Consider the following 17,961-nt stretch of genomic DNA (forward strand, 5'->3'; position numbering starts at 1 on the left):
TTGTCTGAGAATTTATAGCACGACTTTTGATGCTCCTTGGTTGGGGTCTGAGCAGATTATTTGTTGCGATTGCAAACGTAATAAAATGGTGGTCCGATAGTCCAGGATTATGAGGAAAAACATTAAGATCCACAACATTTATTCCACGAGACAAAACTAGGTCCAGAGTATGACTGTGGCAGTGAGTAGGTCCAGAGACATGTTGGACAAAACCCACTGAGTCGATGATGGCTCCAAAAGCCTTTTGGAGTGGGTCTGTGGACTTTTCCACGTGAATATTAAAGTCACCAAAAATGTGAATATTATCTGCTGTGACTACAATGTCCGATAGGAATTCAGGGAACTCAGTGAGGAACGCTCTATATGGCCCAGGAGGCCTGTAAACAGTAGCTATAAAAAGTGATTGAGTAGGCTGCATAGATTTCATGACTAGAAGCTCAAAAGATGAAAACGTCGTTGTTTTTTTTTGTAAATTGAAATTTGCTATCGTAAATGTTAGCAACACCTCCACCTTTGCGGGATGCACGGGGGATATGGTCACTAGTGTAACCAGGAGGTGAGGCCTCATTTAACACAGTAAATTCATCAGGCTTAAGCCATGTTTCAGTCAGGCCAATCACATCAAGATTATGATCAGTGATTAGTTCATTGACTATAACTGCCTTTGAAGTGAGGGATCTAACATTAAGTAGCCCTATTTTGAGATGTGAGGTATCACGATCTCTTTCAATAATGGCAGGAATGGAGGAGGTCTTTATTCTAGTGAGATTGCTAAGGCGAACACCGCCATATTTAGTTTTGCCCAACCTAGGTCGAGGCACAGACACGGTCTCAATGGGGATAGCTCATCATCACCGTCATCATTGCTTTGCACAAAAAGGGCTTCTCAGGCAGGGATATTGCTGCCAGTAAGATTGTACCTAAATCAACAATTTATCGGATCATCAAGAACTTCAAGGAGAGCGATTCAATTGTTGTGAAGAAGGCTTCAGGGCGCCCACGAAAGTTCAGCAAGCGCCAGGGCCGTCACCTAAAATTGATTCAGCTGCAGGATCGGGGCACCACCAGTATAGAGCTTGCTCAGGAATGCCAGCAGGCAGGTGTGAGTGCATCTGCACGCATAGTGAGGCAAAGACTTTTGGAGGATGGCCTGGTGTCAAGAATGGCAGCAAAGAAGCCACTTCTCTCCAGGAAAAACATCAGGGACAGACTGATATTCTGCAAAAGGTACAGGGATTGGACTGCTGAGGACTGGAGTAAAGTCATTTTCTCTGATGAATCCCCTTTCTGATTGCTTGGGGCATCCGGAATAAAGCTTGTCCGGAGAAGACAAGGTGAGCGCTACCATCAGTCCTGTGTCATGCCAACAGTAAAGCATCCTGAGACCATTCATGTGTGGGGTTGCTTCTCAGCCAAGGGAGTGGGCTCACTCACAATTTTGCCTAAGAACACAGCCATGAATAAAGAATGGTACCAACACATCCTCCGAGAGCAACTTCTCCCAACCATCCAGGAACAGTTTGGTGACGAACAATGCCTTTTCCAGCATGATGGAGCACCTTGCCATAAGGCAAAAGTGATAATTAAGTGGCTCGGGGAACAAAACATTGATATTTTGGGTCCATGGGCAGGAAACTCCACAAACCTTAATCCCATTGAGACTTTGTGGTCAATCCTCAAGAGGCGGGTGGACAAACAATAACCCACAAATTCTGACAAACTCCAAGCATTGATTATGCAAGAATGGGCTGCCATCAGTCAGGATGTGGCCCAGAAGTTAATTGACAGCATGCCAGGGCGGATGCAGAGGTCTTGAAAAAGAAGGGTCAACACTGCAAATATTGACTCATTGCATCAACTTCATGTAATTGTCAATAAAAGCCTTTCACACTTATGAAATTCTTGTAATTATACTTCAGTATTCCATAGTAACATCTGACAAAAATATCTAAAGACACTGAAGCAGCAAACTTTGTGGATATTAATGTCTGTGTCATTCTCAAAACTTTTGGCCACGACTGTACATGATGGTATTTCTGTATGACCTCTGTAATATAATGTATTATTATGTGTGGTCTGCAAGTCTACGTGTGAGTCCAGATGTGTGATTGTGTTAGCATGTGCGTGTGTATAAGTATCAGTAAGCAAAGGTCAGAGGTGAGACACCAATCTGTTGTACTGTCACCGTGACAGGATCTAGCCCAGGCCTGACTCCACAGTCTCTCTGAGGGTGCAGAATCTAGCCCAGGCCTGACTCCACAGTCTCTCAGAGGGTGCAGAATCTAACCCAGGCCTGACTCCACAGTCTCTCAGAGGGTGCAGAATCTAACCCAGGCCTGACTCCACAGTCTCTCAGAGGGTGCAGGATCTAGTCCAGGCCTGATCTGCTACTAATAGGTTTAACCCACATTGAGCTAGCTAGCACTCATCAATCAGTACACCTCCTGTCCTTAACTAGGGTTACAAATGTTCTACTAACCCGGCTAGTTTGGCATGTTCTACTAACCTGGCTAGTTTGGCATGTTCTACTAGCCTGGCTAGTTTGGCATATTCTACTAGCCTGGCTAGTTTGGCAAAGGTTCTACTAGCCTGGCTAGTTTGGCAAAGGTTCTACTAGCCTGGCTAGTTTGGCATGTTCTACTAACCTGGCTAGTTTGGCATGTTCTACTAACCTGGCTAGTTTGGCTTGTTCTACTAGCCTGGCTAGTTTGGCATGTTCTACTAGCCTGGCTAGTTTGGCATGTTCTACTAGCCTGGCTAGTTTGGCATGTTCTACTAGCCTGGCTAGTTTGGCATGTTCTACTAGCTTGGCTAGTTTGGCATGTTCTACTAGCTTGGCTAGTTTGGCATGTTCTATTAGCCTGGCTAGTTTGGCATGTTCTACTAGCTTGGCTAGTTTGGCATGTTCTATTAGCCTGGCTAGTTTGGCATGTTCTACTAGCCTGGCTAGTTTGGCAAATGTTCTACTAGCCTGGCTAGTTTGGCAAATGTTCTACTAGCCGGTCTGAATAGTACTAGCATCGGGCTAGCCGGCTAGCTTAATTTCCCTCTCTGTTTATAGGTCAATGGTGGAGTTGTTAACTGAGTAGAAGGTGAAGTGTTCTCGTCATTGTTCTCAGCACATATCAGTTCTCATCTTTTAGCCTTTACAACTGCCTTTACAGTACACTTGTTGAGAAGCTATAAGCTATGCTACTGCTGCTCTGCAATATTAAAATGCAGGACAATGACCCTTCACTCTTCTCTTTCTCGCTGCCCTTCCCTGCCCTCCTCCTCATCCTCCTTCTCTCTCCTCCTCTTCTTCCTCTCGCTGCCCTTCCCTGACCTCATCCTCCCTTTCTCTCCTCCTCTTCTTCCTCTCGCTGCCCTTCCCTGACCTCATCCTCCCTTTCTCTCCTCCTCTTCTTCCTCTCACTGCCCTTCCCTGACCTCATCCTCCCTTTCTCTCCTCCTCTTATTCCTCTTTTATCCTTTGTCCTTCCCGTCCTCCTCCACCCCATTATTACAGTAACAGATTGGCTCTGGGCCACATGCAAGGGCTGCTACCCTGACCTTAGAGGATTAGTTTAGAGTCCAGTTGAGGTTGCTGAGGGGAGGACGACTCATAATAATGGCTGGAACGGAGTGAATGGACTGGAATCAACCACATGGAAACCATGTGTTTGATAGCATTACACTTATTCCACTACAGACATTACTACGAGCCCGTCCTCCCCAATTAACGTGCCACCAACCTCCTGTGGTTTAGACGAATAACCCTCTTCCTTCCCCACCACCGGAAATAAGGCAGGAAGAGGAAATAGTATTATTAGTGACTCTAATAGGGTGTCCCAAATGGCACCCTATTCCCTATATAGAACACTACTTTAGACCAGAGCCCATTTGGCAGCACAAGGAGTGGCATGATGGCACAAACAGACTGGTACCCAGGCTAATGGAGAGGTAGGAGACAAACAGACTGGTACCCAGGCTAACGGAGAGGTAGGAGACAAACAGACTGGTACCCAGGCTAACAGAGAGGTAGTTGACAAGCAGACTGGTACCCAGGCTAACAGAGAGGTAGGAGACAAACAGACTGGTACCCAGGCTAACAGAGAGGTAGTTGACAAACAGACTGGTACCCAGGCTAACAGAGAGTTAGGAGACAAACAGACTGGTACCCAGGCTAACAGAGAGGTAGTTGACAAACAGACTGGTACCCAGGCTAACGGAGAGTTAGGAGACAAACAGACTGGTACCCAGGCTAACGGAGAGGTAGGAGACAAACAGACTGGTACCCAGGCTAACAGAGAGTTAGGAGACAAACAGACTGGTACCCAGGCTAACGGAGAGGTAGGAGACAAACAGACTGGTACCCAGGCTAACAGAGAGTTAGGAGACAAACAGACTGGTACCCAGGCTAACGGAGAGGTAGGAGACAAACAGACTGGTACCCAGGCTAACGGAGAGTTAGGAGACAAACAGACTGGTACCCAGGCTAACGGAGAGTTAGGAGACAAACAGACTGGTACCCAGGCTAACAGAGAGTTAGGAGACAAACAGACTGGTACCCAGGCTAACGGAGAGGTAGGAGACAAACAGACTGGTACCCAGGCTAACAGAGAGGTAGGAGACAAACAGACTGGTACCCAGGCTAACAGAGAGGTAGGAGACAAACAGACTGGTACCCAGCCTAACAGAGAGTTAGGAGACAAACAGACTGGTACCCAGGCTAACGGAGAGTTAGGAGACAAACAGACTGGTACCCAGGCTAACGGAGAGGTAGGAGACAAACAGACTGGTACCCAGGCTAACAGAGAGGTAGGAGACAAACAGACTGGTACCCAGGCTAACAGAGAGGTAGGAGACAAACAGACTGGTACCCAGCCTAACAGAGAGTTAGGAGACAAACAGACTGGTACCCAGGCTAACAGAGAGGTAGGAGACAAGCAGACTGGTACCCAGGCTAACGGAGAGGTAGGAGACAAGCAGACTGGTACCCAGGCTAGGAAAATGTGTGTTATGTTATGCTTTGAGCATTGGTGTTAGATTATCAGTACATTGGGGTTTCCAGATAGGTCACAGATGTGTTTGTGGAGCTGGGATCAAAAAGGCCAATGAGGATACATTTGTTCTTCTTCTCTACTATCGTTACTGTCCCAAACGACACCATTTTTCCTATTGGCTCTGGTCAAAAGTAGTGCACAATGTAGGGAATAGGGTGCCATTTTGGGACATCTCTTATTGAAGGAGATATAAACACAGTGTAATCCTCTTCTTTAAACACTTGTAATCTGAAGAGACGTAACTCGGTGTGTCTCACTCACTGTTTGTTTTTAAATCTGCACAACAGCCTAAAGGCATTTATTCGGCTTTCATCTCCTCTGTCAATCTGTTCTGTATTGTGTGCTCGTTTTCACAACAGTGACAGTTCATTGGAGATTAAAGGTGAAGAGATGAAATCAAGAGTATGACATTTTTATGAGCCATGTAGCCAACGTTCTGGGCTTTCACAGAAATCCTGCTTGGTGGATTCCCAGAATCAGGAAATACAGAACAGTCCAACCAGGATTTCTGGAAAACCTGAACATATTGGGGAAAGCTACCGGAAAGTTTCCCAACTGAAAACAAAGAATTGGTTTGTGAGTGTGTTGTGAGGAGAATAGAAGTGGGAATGCTACAACCATAAAGTATTGAATATCCAAACATAGCTGCTGGATAGAAACAGATGCACTAATACACTGGTAATTATAGGGAGTTAACTACCATTTTTTTTTATCCAAATCTTCTCTCACTCGCTCATCCACCGTCTGTTCCATGGACTGTAAAAAATAATGGACAAAGCAATTGATGACATCTCACCCCATTGTTTCCTATGTGAAGACTCATTGTTTCCTATGTGAAGGCTCATTGTTTCCTGTGTGAAGCCTCATTGTTTCCTGTGTGAAGGATCATCGTTTCCTATGTGAAGACTCATTGTTTCCTGTGTGAAGGCTCATTGTTTCCTATGTGAAGGCTCATTGTTTCCTATGTGAAGGCTCATTGTTTCCTGTGTGAAGGCTCATTGTTTCCTATGTGAAGGCTCATTGTTTCCTATGTGAAGGCTCATTGTTTCCTATGTGAAGGCTCATTGTTTCCTATGTGAAGGCTCATTGTTTCCTATGTGAAGGCTCATTGTTTCCTATGTGAAGGCTCGTTGTTTCCTGTGTGAAGGCTCATTGTTTCCTGTGTGAAGGCTCATTGTTTCCTATGTGAAGGCTTATTGTTTCCTGTGTGAAGGCTCATTGTTTCCTATGTGAAGGCAATTGTTTCCTATGTGAAGGCTCATTGTTTCCTATGTGAAGGGCCAATGTTTCCTATGTGAAGGCCTATTGTTTCCTATGTGAAGGCTCATTGTTTCCTATGTGAAGGCTCATTGTTTCCTATGTGAAGGCTCATTGTTTCCTATGTGAAGCACAGTTGTTTCCTATGTGAAGGTTCATTGTTTCCTGTGTGAAGGCCCAATGTTTCCTATGTGAAGGCTCATTGTTTCCTGTGTGAAACCTCAGAGGCGCATTTGAAGATCAGCAAGTGTTGTTTTAGCCTGTCGCCATCTTGCTTTATGGAGGAGTTTCTGGAAATATTGCATGCGGACTGCAGTTTCAGCCACTCTAGGAAGTGACATTGCAGGCTAGCTCAGTGCTGCCCCCTCTCATTGAGTATCTACATTTGAAGGCAGACCAGGGGTACTGCAGGTTGTAAATTATCCTTAGAACTTTTTCGTAGTGCGATTGTTTTTTAACAAATAGGTTCAATACATCTGGTGAAATAAAAGCAAGATTTGGAACCATGACTGTGTTCGGGAATAAATGGTACAGTCTTGGACAAAAAAAATATTGCCACCTTTGCTCAAGTAATGTCCCATTTTCTTCCAGAAAACTTTTGAAATTAAAAAATATTTTGGTATCCACATATGTATGTGTCTGTGGTTTGCAGTTGAACAAAACAAACAAATCTGAAACATTTACTAAAACGTTAGCTTATTCCACAAAGAAATCCTAAAATGGTCCGGATAATATTATTGGCACCTTCTGGAAAATAGTTTGAAATAATTCGATTTCAAGGAATGTGATTCTCATTTACATTAGAATTTAACTCACCTGTAGTAAGTTGCAAGTGCCTGCAATATAAAAATCACTCATTCAACCAGTTTGAAAAGAGAAAAGGACTCATTCTCCTGTTTTTTGTTTTTTTGTGTCACTGTGTGTACCGCAATCAGCACGGAGAAAATAAAGAAAACCAGAGAATAATCTGAGGAGGACAGACACCGTACGTAAATGTTATCAAGGCGTTTATGGCCCATGAGACTGTAGCCAACCAGACTGGAAGTGGCCGCAATAGAACACTTGATGGAAGATGTCAGCGAAGGATTTTTTTTCGAATGGTGGAGAAAGCACCTCGATCAACTGCCACACAGATTCAAGCTGACCTTCTTACGACATTTTCAACTCGCACCATCTGTCACCAGCTCAAAAAAAAGGATGTTATATGGTAGGAGACCCAGAAGGACCCCACTGCTGAAAAAAGAGACATAAAAAAAAAAAAAATGCTTTCACACCTTAACATGCCAAAATCCTTCTGCGAGAATGTCCTATGGACAGATGAGACCAAATTAGAGATTTTTGATAAAGCACACCATCTCTATGTTTTTTAATTAATTTTTTTTTTTTAAATGTATGTATTTATTTATTAGGGGTGGATCAGCTTAATATTGAGAATAGATTGTTGCTTCCATCAATGTAATTATCTGCATCATTTCCAATCCCCCATATATTTTTGTGGTAAATATATATATCCATATACATACACCTACATGCCCATATATATACATATGCATACATAAACATTCATACATATACACATATATATATATACATACATATATAGACATACATATACACACATATACATGCACATACCTATATAGACATACATATACACATATATACACATACATATATAGACATACATATACACATATATACACATACATATATAGGCATACATATACACATATATACTGTCACGTCCTGACCAGTACAGGGGTTATTTGTGATTGTAGTTTGGTCAGGACGTGGCAGAGGGTATTTGTTTTATGTGGTTCGGGGTGGTGGTTTGTTTAGAAGGGTGTTTGATTTATTATTTCCGGGTTTTGGGTTATGTTCTATGTTTTTGTATTTCTATGTTCTTTCTAGTTTAGTATTTTCTATGTTAGGTAATTGGGTGTTGGACTCTCAATTGAAGGCAGGTGTTTGTAGTTGCCTTTGATTGAGAGTCCTATATATAGGGATGTGTTTTGTTTGTTAATTGTGGGTAGTTGTTTTTGCATTGCGTTGGTGTAGCCTGCAAAACTGTTTCCTGTTGTCGTTTATTATTTTCTGGTGTTCACATTAATAAATGATAGTGTTGAGCACGCAACCCGCTGCGCCTTGGTCCTCTCTTCAAGAAGACAGCCGTTACATATACATACACATACCTATATAGACATACATATACACATATACACATACCTATATAGACATACATATACACATATATACACATACATATATAGACATACATATAGACATACATATACACATATACATACACATACCTATATAGACATACATATACACATATATACATACACATACCTATATAGATATACATATACACATATATACATACACATACCTATATAGATATACATATACACATATATACATACACATACCTATATATATTTATATATACATACATATACCTATATAGATATACATATACACATATACATACACATACCTATATAGATATACATATACACATATATACATACACATACCTATATAGATATACATATACACATATACATACACATACCTATATAGACATACATATACACATATATACATACACATACCTATATAGACATACATATACACATATATACATACACATACCTATATAGATATACATATACACATATATACACATACCTATATAGATATACATACTTTTTTTTAGAATATACCTTTATTATTCCCCAAACCCTACCACCCTTCCCCCAATTGGAGTAAACTAATAAACACTTAGGCTTCTACCTTCAGTTTATACATCTTATACACATTTTACAGACACAATCTATTTTACAATAGTTATATTTTGTTTGTTTTTAGTCCTTCCTCTATTTCTGATGTCCATCCAGTTTGATTTCTATTTGTACCTGTGTTATTTCACAAAATTTCTTTAACCTATATACATTTTACAGACCCCGTATGTTTTACATTTGTTATGTTGTTGTTATTAGCCCTACCCTTCAGCTCCTTCCATCTATCTCTTAACACCCTCCATTTTGGATTTCTGTTTGCCATATATTTTTAAACTGTGCCGTGACGCTTCACAAAAGTACTGAACCTTTCTATTCTCATAGCTTCTACAGACTGTAAAATAAAGATAAACATTTTTGCTAAAATAATAATTATATTATTGATATATTAGTATTTCTATCTGCAGCGTTAGTTCTAGGCAAATGTTGCAATTCTTCAGCCATTCCTGGAACTGTGACCAAAAACGAGCTACATATGGACAGTACCAAAATAAATGATCTAATGACTCTGCCTCCTCACAGCAGAATCTGCAGAGCTGGGAAGATTGTATCCCACACACACACATATATATATATATATATATATATATATATATATATATATAAATATATAACATTCTATTGGTTGCAAGAATTTTGTATAGTAATTTAAATTTTGAATCCGGCATTGTTTTGCGTGTCAATTCATAAATCATGTGCCATGGAATGGGTATATCGAAAATCTCTTCCCAACTGTTTTGCAGTTTATATGGCACAGCTGTACATTTTTTGGTCCTTAAATGAAATTGGTATATGTTTTTATTTATCACACTTTTCTTTAACCATTTATGTTCTTTAATACAGGGCCGACATACAAGTTCCTTACTTTCCCCCACCTTCTACTTGCCTCTTCCATTTTTGTGGTAATGCTGCAATTAGTTGGTTGTAATTTTGGGTAGAGCGGACATTTCCATATGTCCTATTTATGATATCATTCACTAAAATTATACTAAAATTATAATTTTTAAACATTTCACTGAAAAATACGTTTTTTTATTAATTAGTATATTTGAGTTTAACCACAATATTTGTTGTATTATTTGTTCTGTCTTTTCAGGTGGATTAAACTAAAATTGCAACCAATTTTCTAAGGCTTGTTTAAAAAAATAACTATATTTTGGAGATTATTTCCTTTTCAAACAACCGAAAGTGAGCAGGTGTAATCTGAATAAAGGGGAAAAGGGCCCTTCTTGAACATAGGATGAGACATTCCTACCAATTTACTAGAAAACCCGTTTGGATTTAAGTATAACTTTTGGATGACTGATGCCTTTAGTGAGAGGTCTAATGCTTTAATATTTAATAATTTCTGCCCTCCGAATTCATATTCGTTATATAAATAGGCCCTTTTAATTTTGTCTGGCTTGCCGTTCCAAATAAAATTGTATATTTTTTGTTCATATAATTTAAAAAGCAGGTCACTAGGTGTAGGCAAAACCATAAGCAAATAGGTCCACTGTGATATGACTAAAGAGTTTAATCAGGGTGATTGTTCCACAAATAGACAGCTGTTTTCCTTTCCATGGTAGCAAGATCTTATCTATTTTTTGATAACTTTCTATAAAAATGTATTGGAGTGAGATTTAATTCTATGCGCCAAGCATTTAGCTAGGATTTTTGCATCACAACACTGAAGTGTAAGAGGCCACCATTTTCTTTTTATTGGACTGGATCTTTATATTTACCACTCGGATCCTGTTTCAGTAATAATGGTTTCAGACCTTGTTGCGTGTCTGATAATCAATCTTTTATATAGGAGTGGTTAAAGCATGCTAATAATGGCCCTCTGAGGTTATCAATACAAGTTTTGGTTTACCTCCAACTGGTATGCCCTCCAGCCCTGGAGTTTTCCCAGCCTTAAAGGCTTTAATTGCATCAAGAAGTTCCTCCTCTGTAATTTCACCTTCACATGAGTCTTTCTGTACAGATGTTAATTTAAAATTATTATTAGGGAGAAGAAAAAAAATCCATACAATTAGTTTCAGTTAGTGGAGATGGAGGAGCCTGAAACGAAAACATATTCCTAAAGTACTTTACTTCCTCTTTCAACATATCATTCGGTGAATCATAGAATTACCATCTATCTCTATGTTTACAGATAATAAAATGAAGCCTTCAAAGAAATAAGCACTGTGTGCCTTGAATGTGTGCATGACATCATGGAATCAGGAGAATGCCAAGGCATTTTGTAACGCAATGTCGTACCAAGCGTCAGAAAGCGGGATCCTGCTTTCTGAAAACATTGCGTGCAGTACACCGGTAGGCCTTTAACTTGAAATCTTCAATGACATGGGGCAGTCGTTCTCCCCTGGTCTGCTTACTGACTTATTCAGTGGATGTGTCCCAAATGGCACCCTATTCCCTATATAGTGCAATACTTTAGACTAGAGCCCTATGGCACCCTATTCCCTATATAGTGCACTACTTTAGACCAGAGCCCTATGGCACCCTATTCCCTACATAGTGCACTACTTTACACCAGAGCACTATGGCACCCTATTCCTTATATATAGTACACTACTTTAGACCAGAGCCCTATGGCACCCTATTCCCTATATAGTACACTACTTTAGACCAGAGCCCTATGGCACCCTATTCCCTACATAGTGCCCTACTTTACACCAGAGCACTATGTCACCCTATTCCCTGTATAGGGCACACATTTTTTACCATAGCCCTATGGGCCTGAATAGGATGACATTTGGGATGCAGCCTTGTATGTATTTTTTTTTCATTTCATAAAGCATTTTCACTTTATCAGATCACAACAATTGGCCCAGTGCTGTCCGAGTTTGGCCGGGGTTAGGCCATCATTGTAAAGAAGTTGTTTTTAATTAACTGACTTGCCTAGTTAAATAATGTTCAAATAAAGTTAAATAAAGGTTCAATAAAGTTAAACTTGAAAAAAAAATCAGATCGCCATAGGCTTTACCCTGGAGTCTTAACCCTGGAGTCTTTACCCTGGAGTCTTTACCCTGGAGTCTTTACCCTGGAGTCTTAACCCTGGAGTCTTTACCCTGGAGTCTTTACCCTGGAGTCTTAACCCTGGAGTCTTAACCCTGGAGTCTTAACCCTGGAGGCTTTACCCTGGAGTCTTTACCCTGGAGTCTTAACCCTGGAGTCTTTACCCTGGAGTCTTAACCCTGGAGTCTTTACCCTGGAGTCTTAACCCTGGAGTCTTTACCCTGGAGTCTTTACCCTGGAGTCTTAACCCTGGAGTCTTAACCCTGGAGTCTTAACCCTGGAGGCTTTACCCTGGAGTCTTAACCCTGGAGTCTTTACCCTGGAGTCTTTACCCTGGAGGCTTTACCCTGGAGTCTTTACCCTGGAGTCTTTACCCTGGAGTCTCTACCCTGGAGTCTTTACCCTGGAGTCTTAACCCTGGAGTCTTTACCCTGGAGTCTTTACCCTGGAGTCTTTACCCTGGAGTCTTAACCCTGGAGTCTTAACCCTGGAGTCTTAACCCTGGAGGCTTTACCCTGGAGTCTTTACCCTGGAGTCTTTACCCTGGAGAAAGGGGACATCGCTACTCATTATTTTACTCCTACATTTCTTCAATCATTCTTTTATTTTCATCATTCCACTGTCTTCTCATTCTCTCTCTCTCTCAGGCTCCATGCTTTATATTCATCATACAGAAAAGCACATTCCCATTGATGAATGTCTGTCTCTCTCAGCTCATGAAATCAAATCGGCTTCCTCACCACCGGTTTTATTCATACCATTAATATTCCGACGGCTTCCAGAGAGTCACTTATACATCTCACAGAGCTTGTCCCAAATGGCACCCTATTACCTACAGTATATAGTGTGCTTCTTCTACAGGGGCCTATGGGCCCTGGTCAAAAGTAGTGCACTAAATACAATGAACAAAAAAAAATAAAGAAATATCCAACATGCAACCATTTCAAAGATTTTACTGAGTTACAGATCATGAAAGGAAATCAGCGAATTGAAATATATTCATTAGGTCCTAATCTATGGATTTCACACTACGGGGAATACAGATGTGTATCTGTTGGTAACAGATACCTTTAATAAATAATAATAAGTAGCGGGTTGGATCATAAAACCAGTCATTATCTGGTGTGACCACCATTTTCCTCATGCAACACATCTCCTCTGCATAGAATTGATTAGGCTGTTTTTAAAAAAATCTTTATTTAAGTAGGCAAGTCAGTTAAGAACAAATTCTTATTTTCAATGACAGCCTAGGAACAGTGGGTTAACTACCTTGTTCAGGGGCAGAACGACAGATTTGTACTTTGTCAGCTCGGGGTTTTGAACTTGCAACTTTCCGGTTACTGGTCCAACGCTCTAACCACTAGGCTACCTGCTGCCGTACTCTCAAATTCTTTAAAACAATGTTGGAGGCGCCTTATGGTAGAGAAATTATCATTCAATTCTCTGGCAACAGCTCTGGTGGACATTCCTCCAGTCAGCATGTCAGTTGAACGCTCCCTCAAAACTTGAGACATCTGTGGCATTGTGTTTTGTGACAAAACTTCACATTTTATAGTGGCCTTTTATTGTCCCCAGCACAAGGTGCACCTGTGTAACGGTCATGCTGTTTAATCAGGTTGTTGATATGCCACACCTGTCAGGTGGATGGATTATCTTGGCAAAGGAGAAATGCTCACTAACAGAGATGTAAACAAATTTGTGCACAACATTTGAGAGAAATAAGCTTTTTGTGCATAAGGAAAATTACTGGGATCTTTTATTTCAGCTCATGAAACATTGGACCAACACTTTAAATGTTGTGGTTATATTTTTGTTAAGTGATGGTATAGGGTGGCGTTGGAGACACGGACAGAGTCTATCCCAAATCAACCACCTCAGATTAGACGCATCTTAACTTCTGGCAGTGGAATGGCTGGGCTGTCATGTGTTGACTCTAGAGTTAGGCTGTGAGGCCGTTAGGCTGTGACTCATTTATATTCCCTAGGGTGTTAGGCTGTGACTCATTTATATTCCGTAGGGTGTTAGGCTGTGACTCATTTATATTCTCTAGGGTGTTAGGCTGCGACTCATTTATATTCCGTAGGGTGTTAGGCTGTGACTCGTTTATATTCCCTAGGGTGTTAGGCTGTGACTCATTTATATTCCCTAGGGTGTTAGGCTGTGACTCATTTCTATTCTCTAGGGTGTTAGACTGTGACTCATTTCTATTCTCTAGGGTGTTAGACTGTGACTCGTTTATATTCTCTAGGGTGTTAGGCTGTGACTCATTTATATTCCCTAGGGTGTTAGGCTGTGACTCGTTTACATTCTCTAGGGTGTTAGGCTGTGACTCGTTTATATTCCCTAGGGTGTTAGGCTGTGACTCATTTATATTCCGTAGGGTGTTAGGCTGTGACTCGTTTATATTCCCTAGGGTGTTAGGCTGTGACTCGTTTATATTCTCTAGGGTGTTAGGCTGTGACTTGTTTATATTCCCTAGGGTGTTAGACTGTGACTCGTTTATATTCCGTAGGGTGTTAAGCTGTGACTCATTTATATTCCCTAGGGTGTTAGGCTATGACTCATTTATATTCCCTAGGGTGTTAGGCTGTGACTCATTTATATTCTCTAGGGTGTTAGGCTGTGACTCATTTATATTCTCTAGGGTGTTAGGCTGTGACTCATTTATATTCCCTAGGGTGTTAGGCTGTGACTCATTTATATTCCCTAGTGTGTTAGACTGTGACTCGTTTATATTCCCTAGGGTGTTAGACTGTGACTTGTTTATATTCCCTAGGGTGTTAGGCTGCGACTCATTTATATTCCCTAGGGTGTTAGGCTGTGACTCATTTATATTCTCTAGGGTGTTAGACTGTGACTCGTTTATATTCCCTAGGGTGTTAGGCTGTGACTCATTTATATTCCCTAGGGTGTTAGGCTGTGACTCGTTTATATTCCCTAGGGTGTTAGACTGTGACTCGTTTATATTCCGTAGGGTGTTAGGCTGTGACTCATTTATATTCCCTAGGGTGTTAGGCTGTGACTCGTTTATATTCCCTAGGGTGTTAGACTGTGACTCGTTTATATTCCCTAGGGTGTTAGGCTGTGACTCATTTATATTCCCTAGGGTGTTAGGCTGTGACTCATTTATATTCTGTAGGGTGTTAGGCTGTGACTCGTTTATATTCCCTAGGGTGTTAGGCTGTGACTCATTTATATTCCCTAGGGTGTTAGGCTGTGACTCATTTCTATTCTCTAGGGTGTTAGACTGTGACTCATTTCTATTCTCTAGGGTGTTAGACTGTGACTCGTTTATATTCTCTAGGGTGTTAGGCTGTGACTCATTTATATTCCCTAGGGTGTTAGGCTGTGACTCATTTATATTCTCTAGGGTGTTAGACTGTGACTCGTTTATATTCCCTAGGGTGTTAGGCTGTGACTCATTTATATTCCCTAGGGTGTTAGACTGTGACTCATTTATATTCCCTAGGGTGTTAGGCTGTGACTCATTTATATTCCCTAGGGTGTTAGGCTGTGACTCGTTTACATTCTCTAGGGTGTTAGGCTGTGACTCATTTATATTCCGTAGGGTGTTAGACTGTGACTCGTTTATATTCCCTAGGGTGTTAGACTGTGACTCGTTTATATTCCCTAGGGTGTTAGGCTGTGACTCATTTATATTCCCTAGGGTGTTAGGCTGTGACTCGTTTACATTCTCTAGGGTGTTAGGCTGTGACTCATTTATATTCCCTAGGGTGTTAGGCTGTGACTCATTTATATTCCCTAGGGTGTTAAGCTGTGAGTCATTTCTATTCTCTAGGGTGTTAGTCTGTGACTCATTTATATTCCCTAGGGTGTTAGACTGTGACTCATTTATATTCCCTAGGGTGTTAGGCTGTAACTCGTTTACATTCTCTAGGGTGTTAGGCTGTGACTCGTTTACATTCTCTAGGGTGTTAGGCTGTGACTCGTTTATATTCTCTAGGGTGTTAGGCTGTGACTCGTTTATATTCTCTAGGGTGTTAGGCTGTGACTTGTTTATATTCCCTAGGGTGTTAGACTGTGACTTGTTTATATTCCGTAGGGTGTTAGGCTGTGACTCATTTATATTCCCTAGGGTGTTAGGCTATGACTCATTTATATTCCCTAGGGTGTTAGGCTGTGACTCATTTATATTCTCTAGGGTGTTAGGCTGTGACTCATTTATATTCTCTAGGGTGTTAGGCTGTGACTCATTTATATTCCCTAGGGTGTTAGGCTGTGACTCATTTATATTCCCTAGTGTGTTAGACTGTGACTCGTTTATATTCCCTAGGGTGTTAGACTGTGACTTGTTTATATTCCCTAGGGTGTTAGGCTGCGACTCATTTATATTCCCTAGGGTGTTAGGCTGTGACTCATTTATATTCTCTAGGGTGTTAGACTGTGACTCGTTTATATTCCCTAGGGTGTTAGGCTGTGACTCATTTATATTCCCTAGGGTGTTAGGCTGTGACTCGTTTATATTCCCTAGGGTGTTAGACTGTGACTCGTTTATATTCCGTAGGGTGTTAGGCTGTGACTCATTTATATTCCCTAGGGTGTTAGGCTGTGACTCGTTTATATTCCCTAGGGTGTTAGACTGTGACTCGTTTATATTCCCTAGGGTGTTAGGCTGTGACTCATTTATATTCCCTAGGGTGTTAGGCTGTGACTCATTTATATTCTGTAGGGTGTTAGGCTGTGACTCGTTTATATTCCCTAGGGTGTTAGGCTGTGACTCATTTATATTCCCTAGGGTGTTAGGCTGTGACTCATTTCTATTCTCTAGGGTGTTAGACTGTGACTCATTTCTATTCTCTAGGGTGTTAGACTGTGACTCGTTTATATTCTCTAGGGTGTTAGGCTGTGACTCATTTATATTCCCTAGGGTGTTAGGCTGTGACTCATTTATATTCTCTAGGGTGTTAGACTGTGACTCGTTTATATTCCCTAGGGTGTTAGGCTGTGACTCATTTATATTCCCTAGGGTGTTAGACTGTGACTCATTTATATTCCCTAGGGTGTTAGGCTGTGACTCATTTATATTCCCTAGGGTGTTAGGCTGTGACTCGTTTACATTCTCTAGGGTGTTAGGCTGTGACTCATTTATATTCCGTAGGGTGTTAGACTGTGACTCGTTTATATTCCCTAGGGTGTTAGACTGTGACTCGTTTATATTCCCTAGGGTGTTAGGCTGTGACTCATTTATATTCCCTAGGGTGTTAGGCTGTGACTCGTTTACATTCTCTAGGGTGTTAGGCTGTGACTCATTTATATTCCCTAGGGTGTTAGGCTGTGACTCATTTATATTCCCTAGGGTGTTAAGCTGTGAGTCATTTCTATTCTCTAGGGTGTTAGGCTGTGACTCATTTATATTCCCTAGGGTGTTAGACTGTGACTCATTTATATTCCCGAGGGTGTTAGGCTGTGACTCGTTTACATTCTCTAGGGTGTTAGGCTGTGACTCGTTTACATTCTCTAGGGTGTTAGGCTGTGACTCGTTTATATTCTCTAGGGTGTTAGGCTGTGACTCGTTTACATTCTCTAGGGTGTTAGGCTGTGACTCATTTATATTCCTTAGGGTGTTAGGCTGTGACTCGTTTACATTCTCTAGGGTGTTAGGCTGTGACTCGTTTACATTCTCTAGGGTGTTAGGCTGTGACTCGTTTATATTCTCTAGGGTGTTAGGCTGTGACTCGTTTACATTCTCTAGGGTGTTAGGCTGTGACTTGTTTACATTCTCTAGGGTGTTAGGCTCTGACTCATTTATATTCCCTAGGGTGTTAGACTGTGACTCGTTTATATTCCGTATTCCTACTATGAATTGACAATGGAAGGGAAAGTCATATAAA

The 17,961-nt window shown here is 41.1% G+C and overlaps 1 protein-coding gene across 1 annotated transcript in view; it reads left to right on the forward strand.

The window, feature by feature from the left end:
- LOC106590665 (potassium voltage-gated channel subfamily B member 2) overlaps positions 1 to 17,961 on the forward strand; it is a 115,745-nt gene that overhangs the window by 83,521 nt on the left and 14,263 nt on the right. The window contains exon 2 of the mRNA XM_082970639.1: positions 3,931 to 4,956. Within this exon, the coding sequence (XP_082826765.1) occupies positions 3,931 to 4,956 (1,026 nt within the window). The remainder of the gene's footprint in view (positions 1 to 3,930; positions 4,957 to 17,961) is intronic.

This window comes from Salmo salar, chromosome 29 (genome assembly GCF_965601325.2).
Source record: "Salmo salar chromosome 29, fSalSal1, whole genome shotgun sequence".
Lineage (NCBI taxonomy): Eukaryota > Metazoa > Chordata > Actinopteri > Salmoniformes > Salmonidae > Salmo > Salmo salar.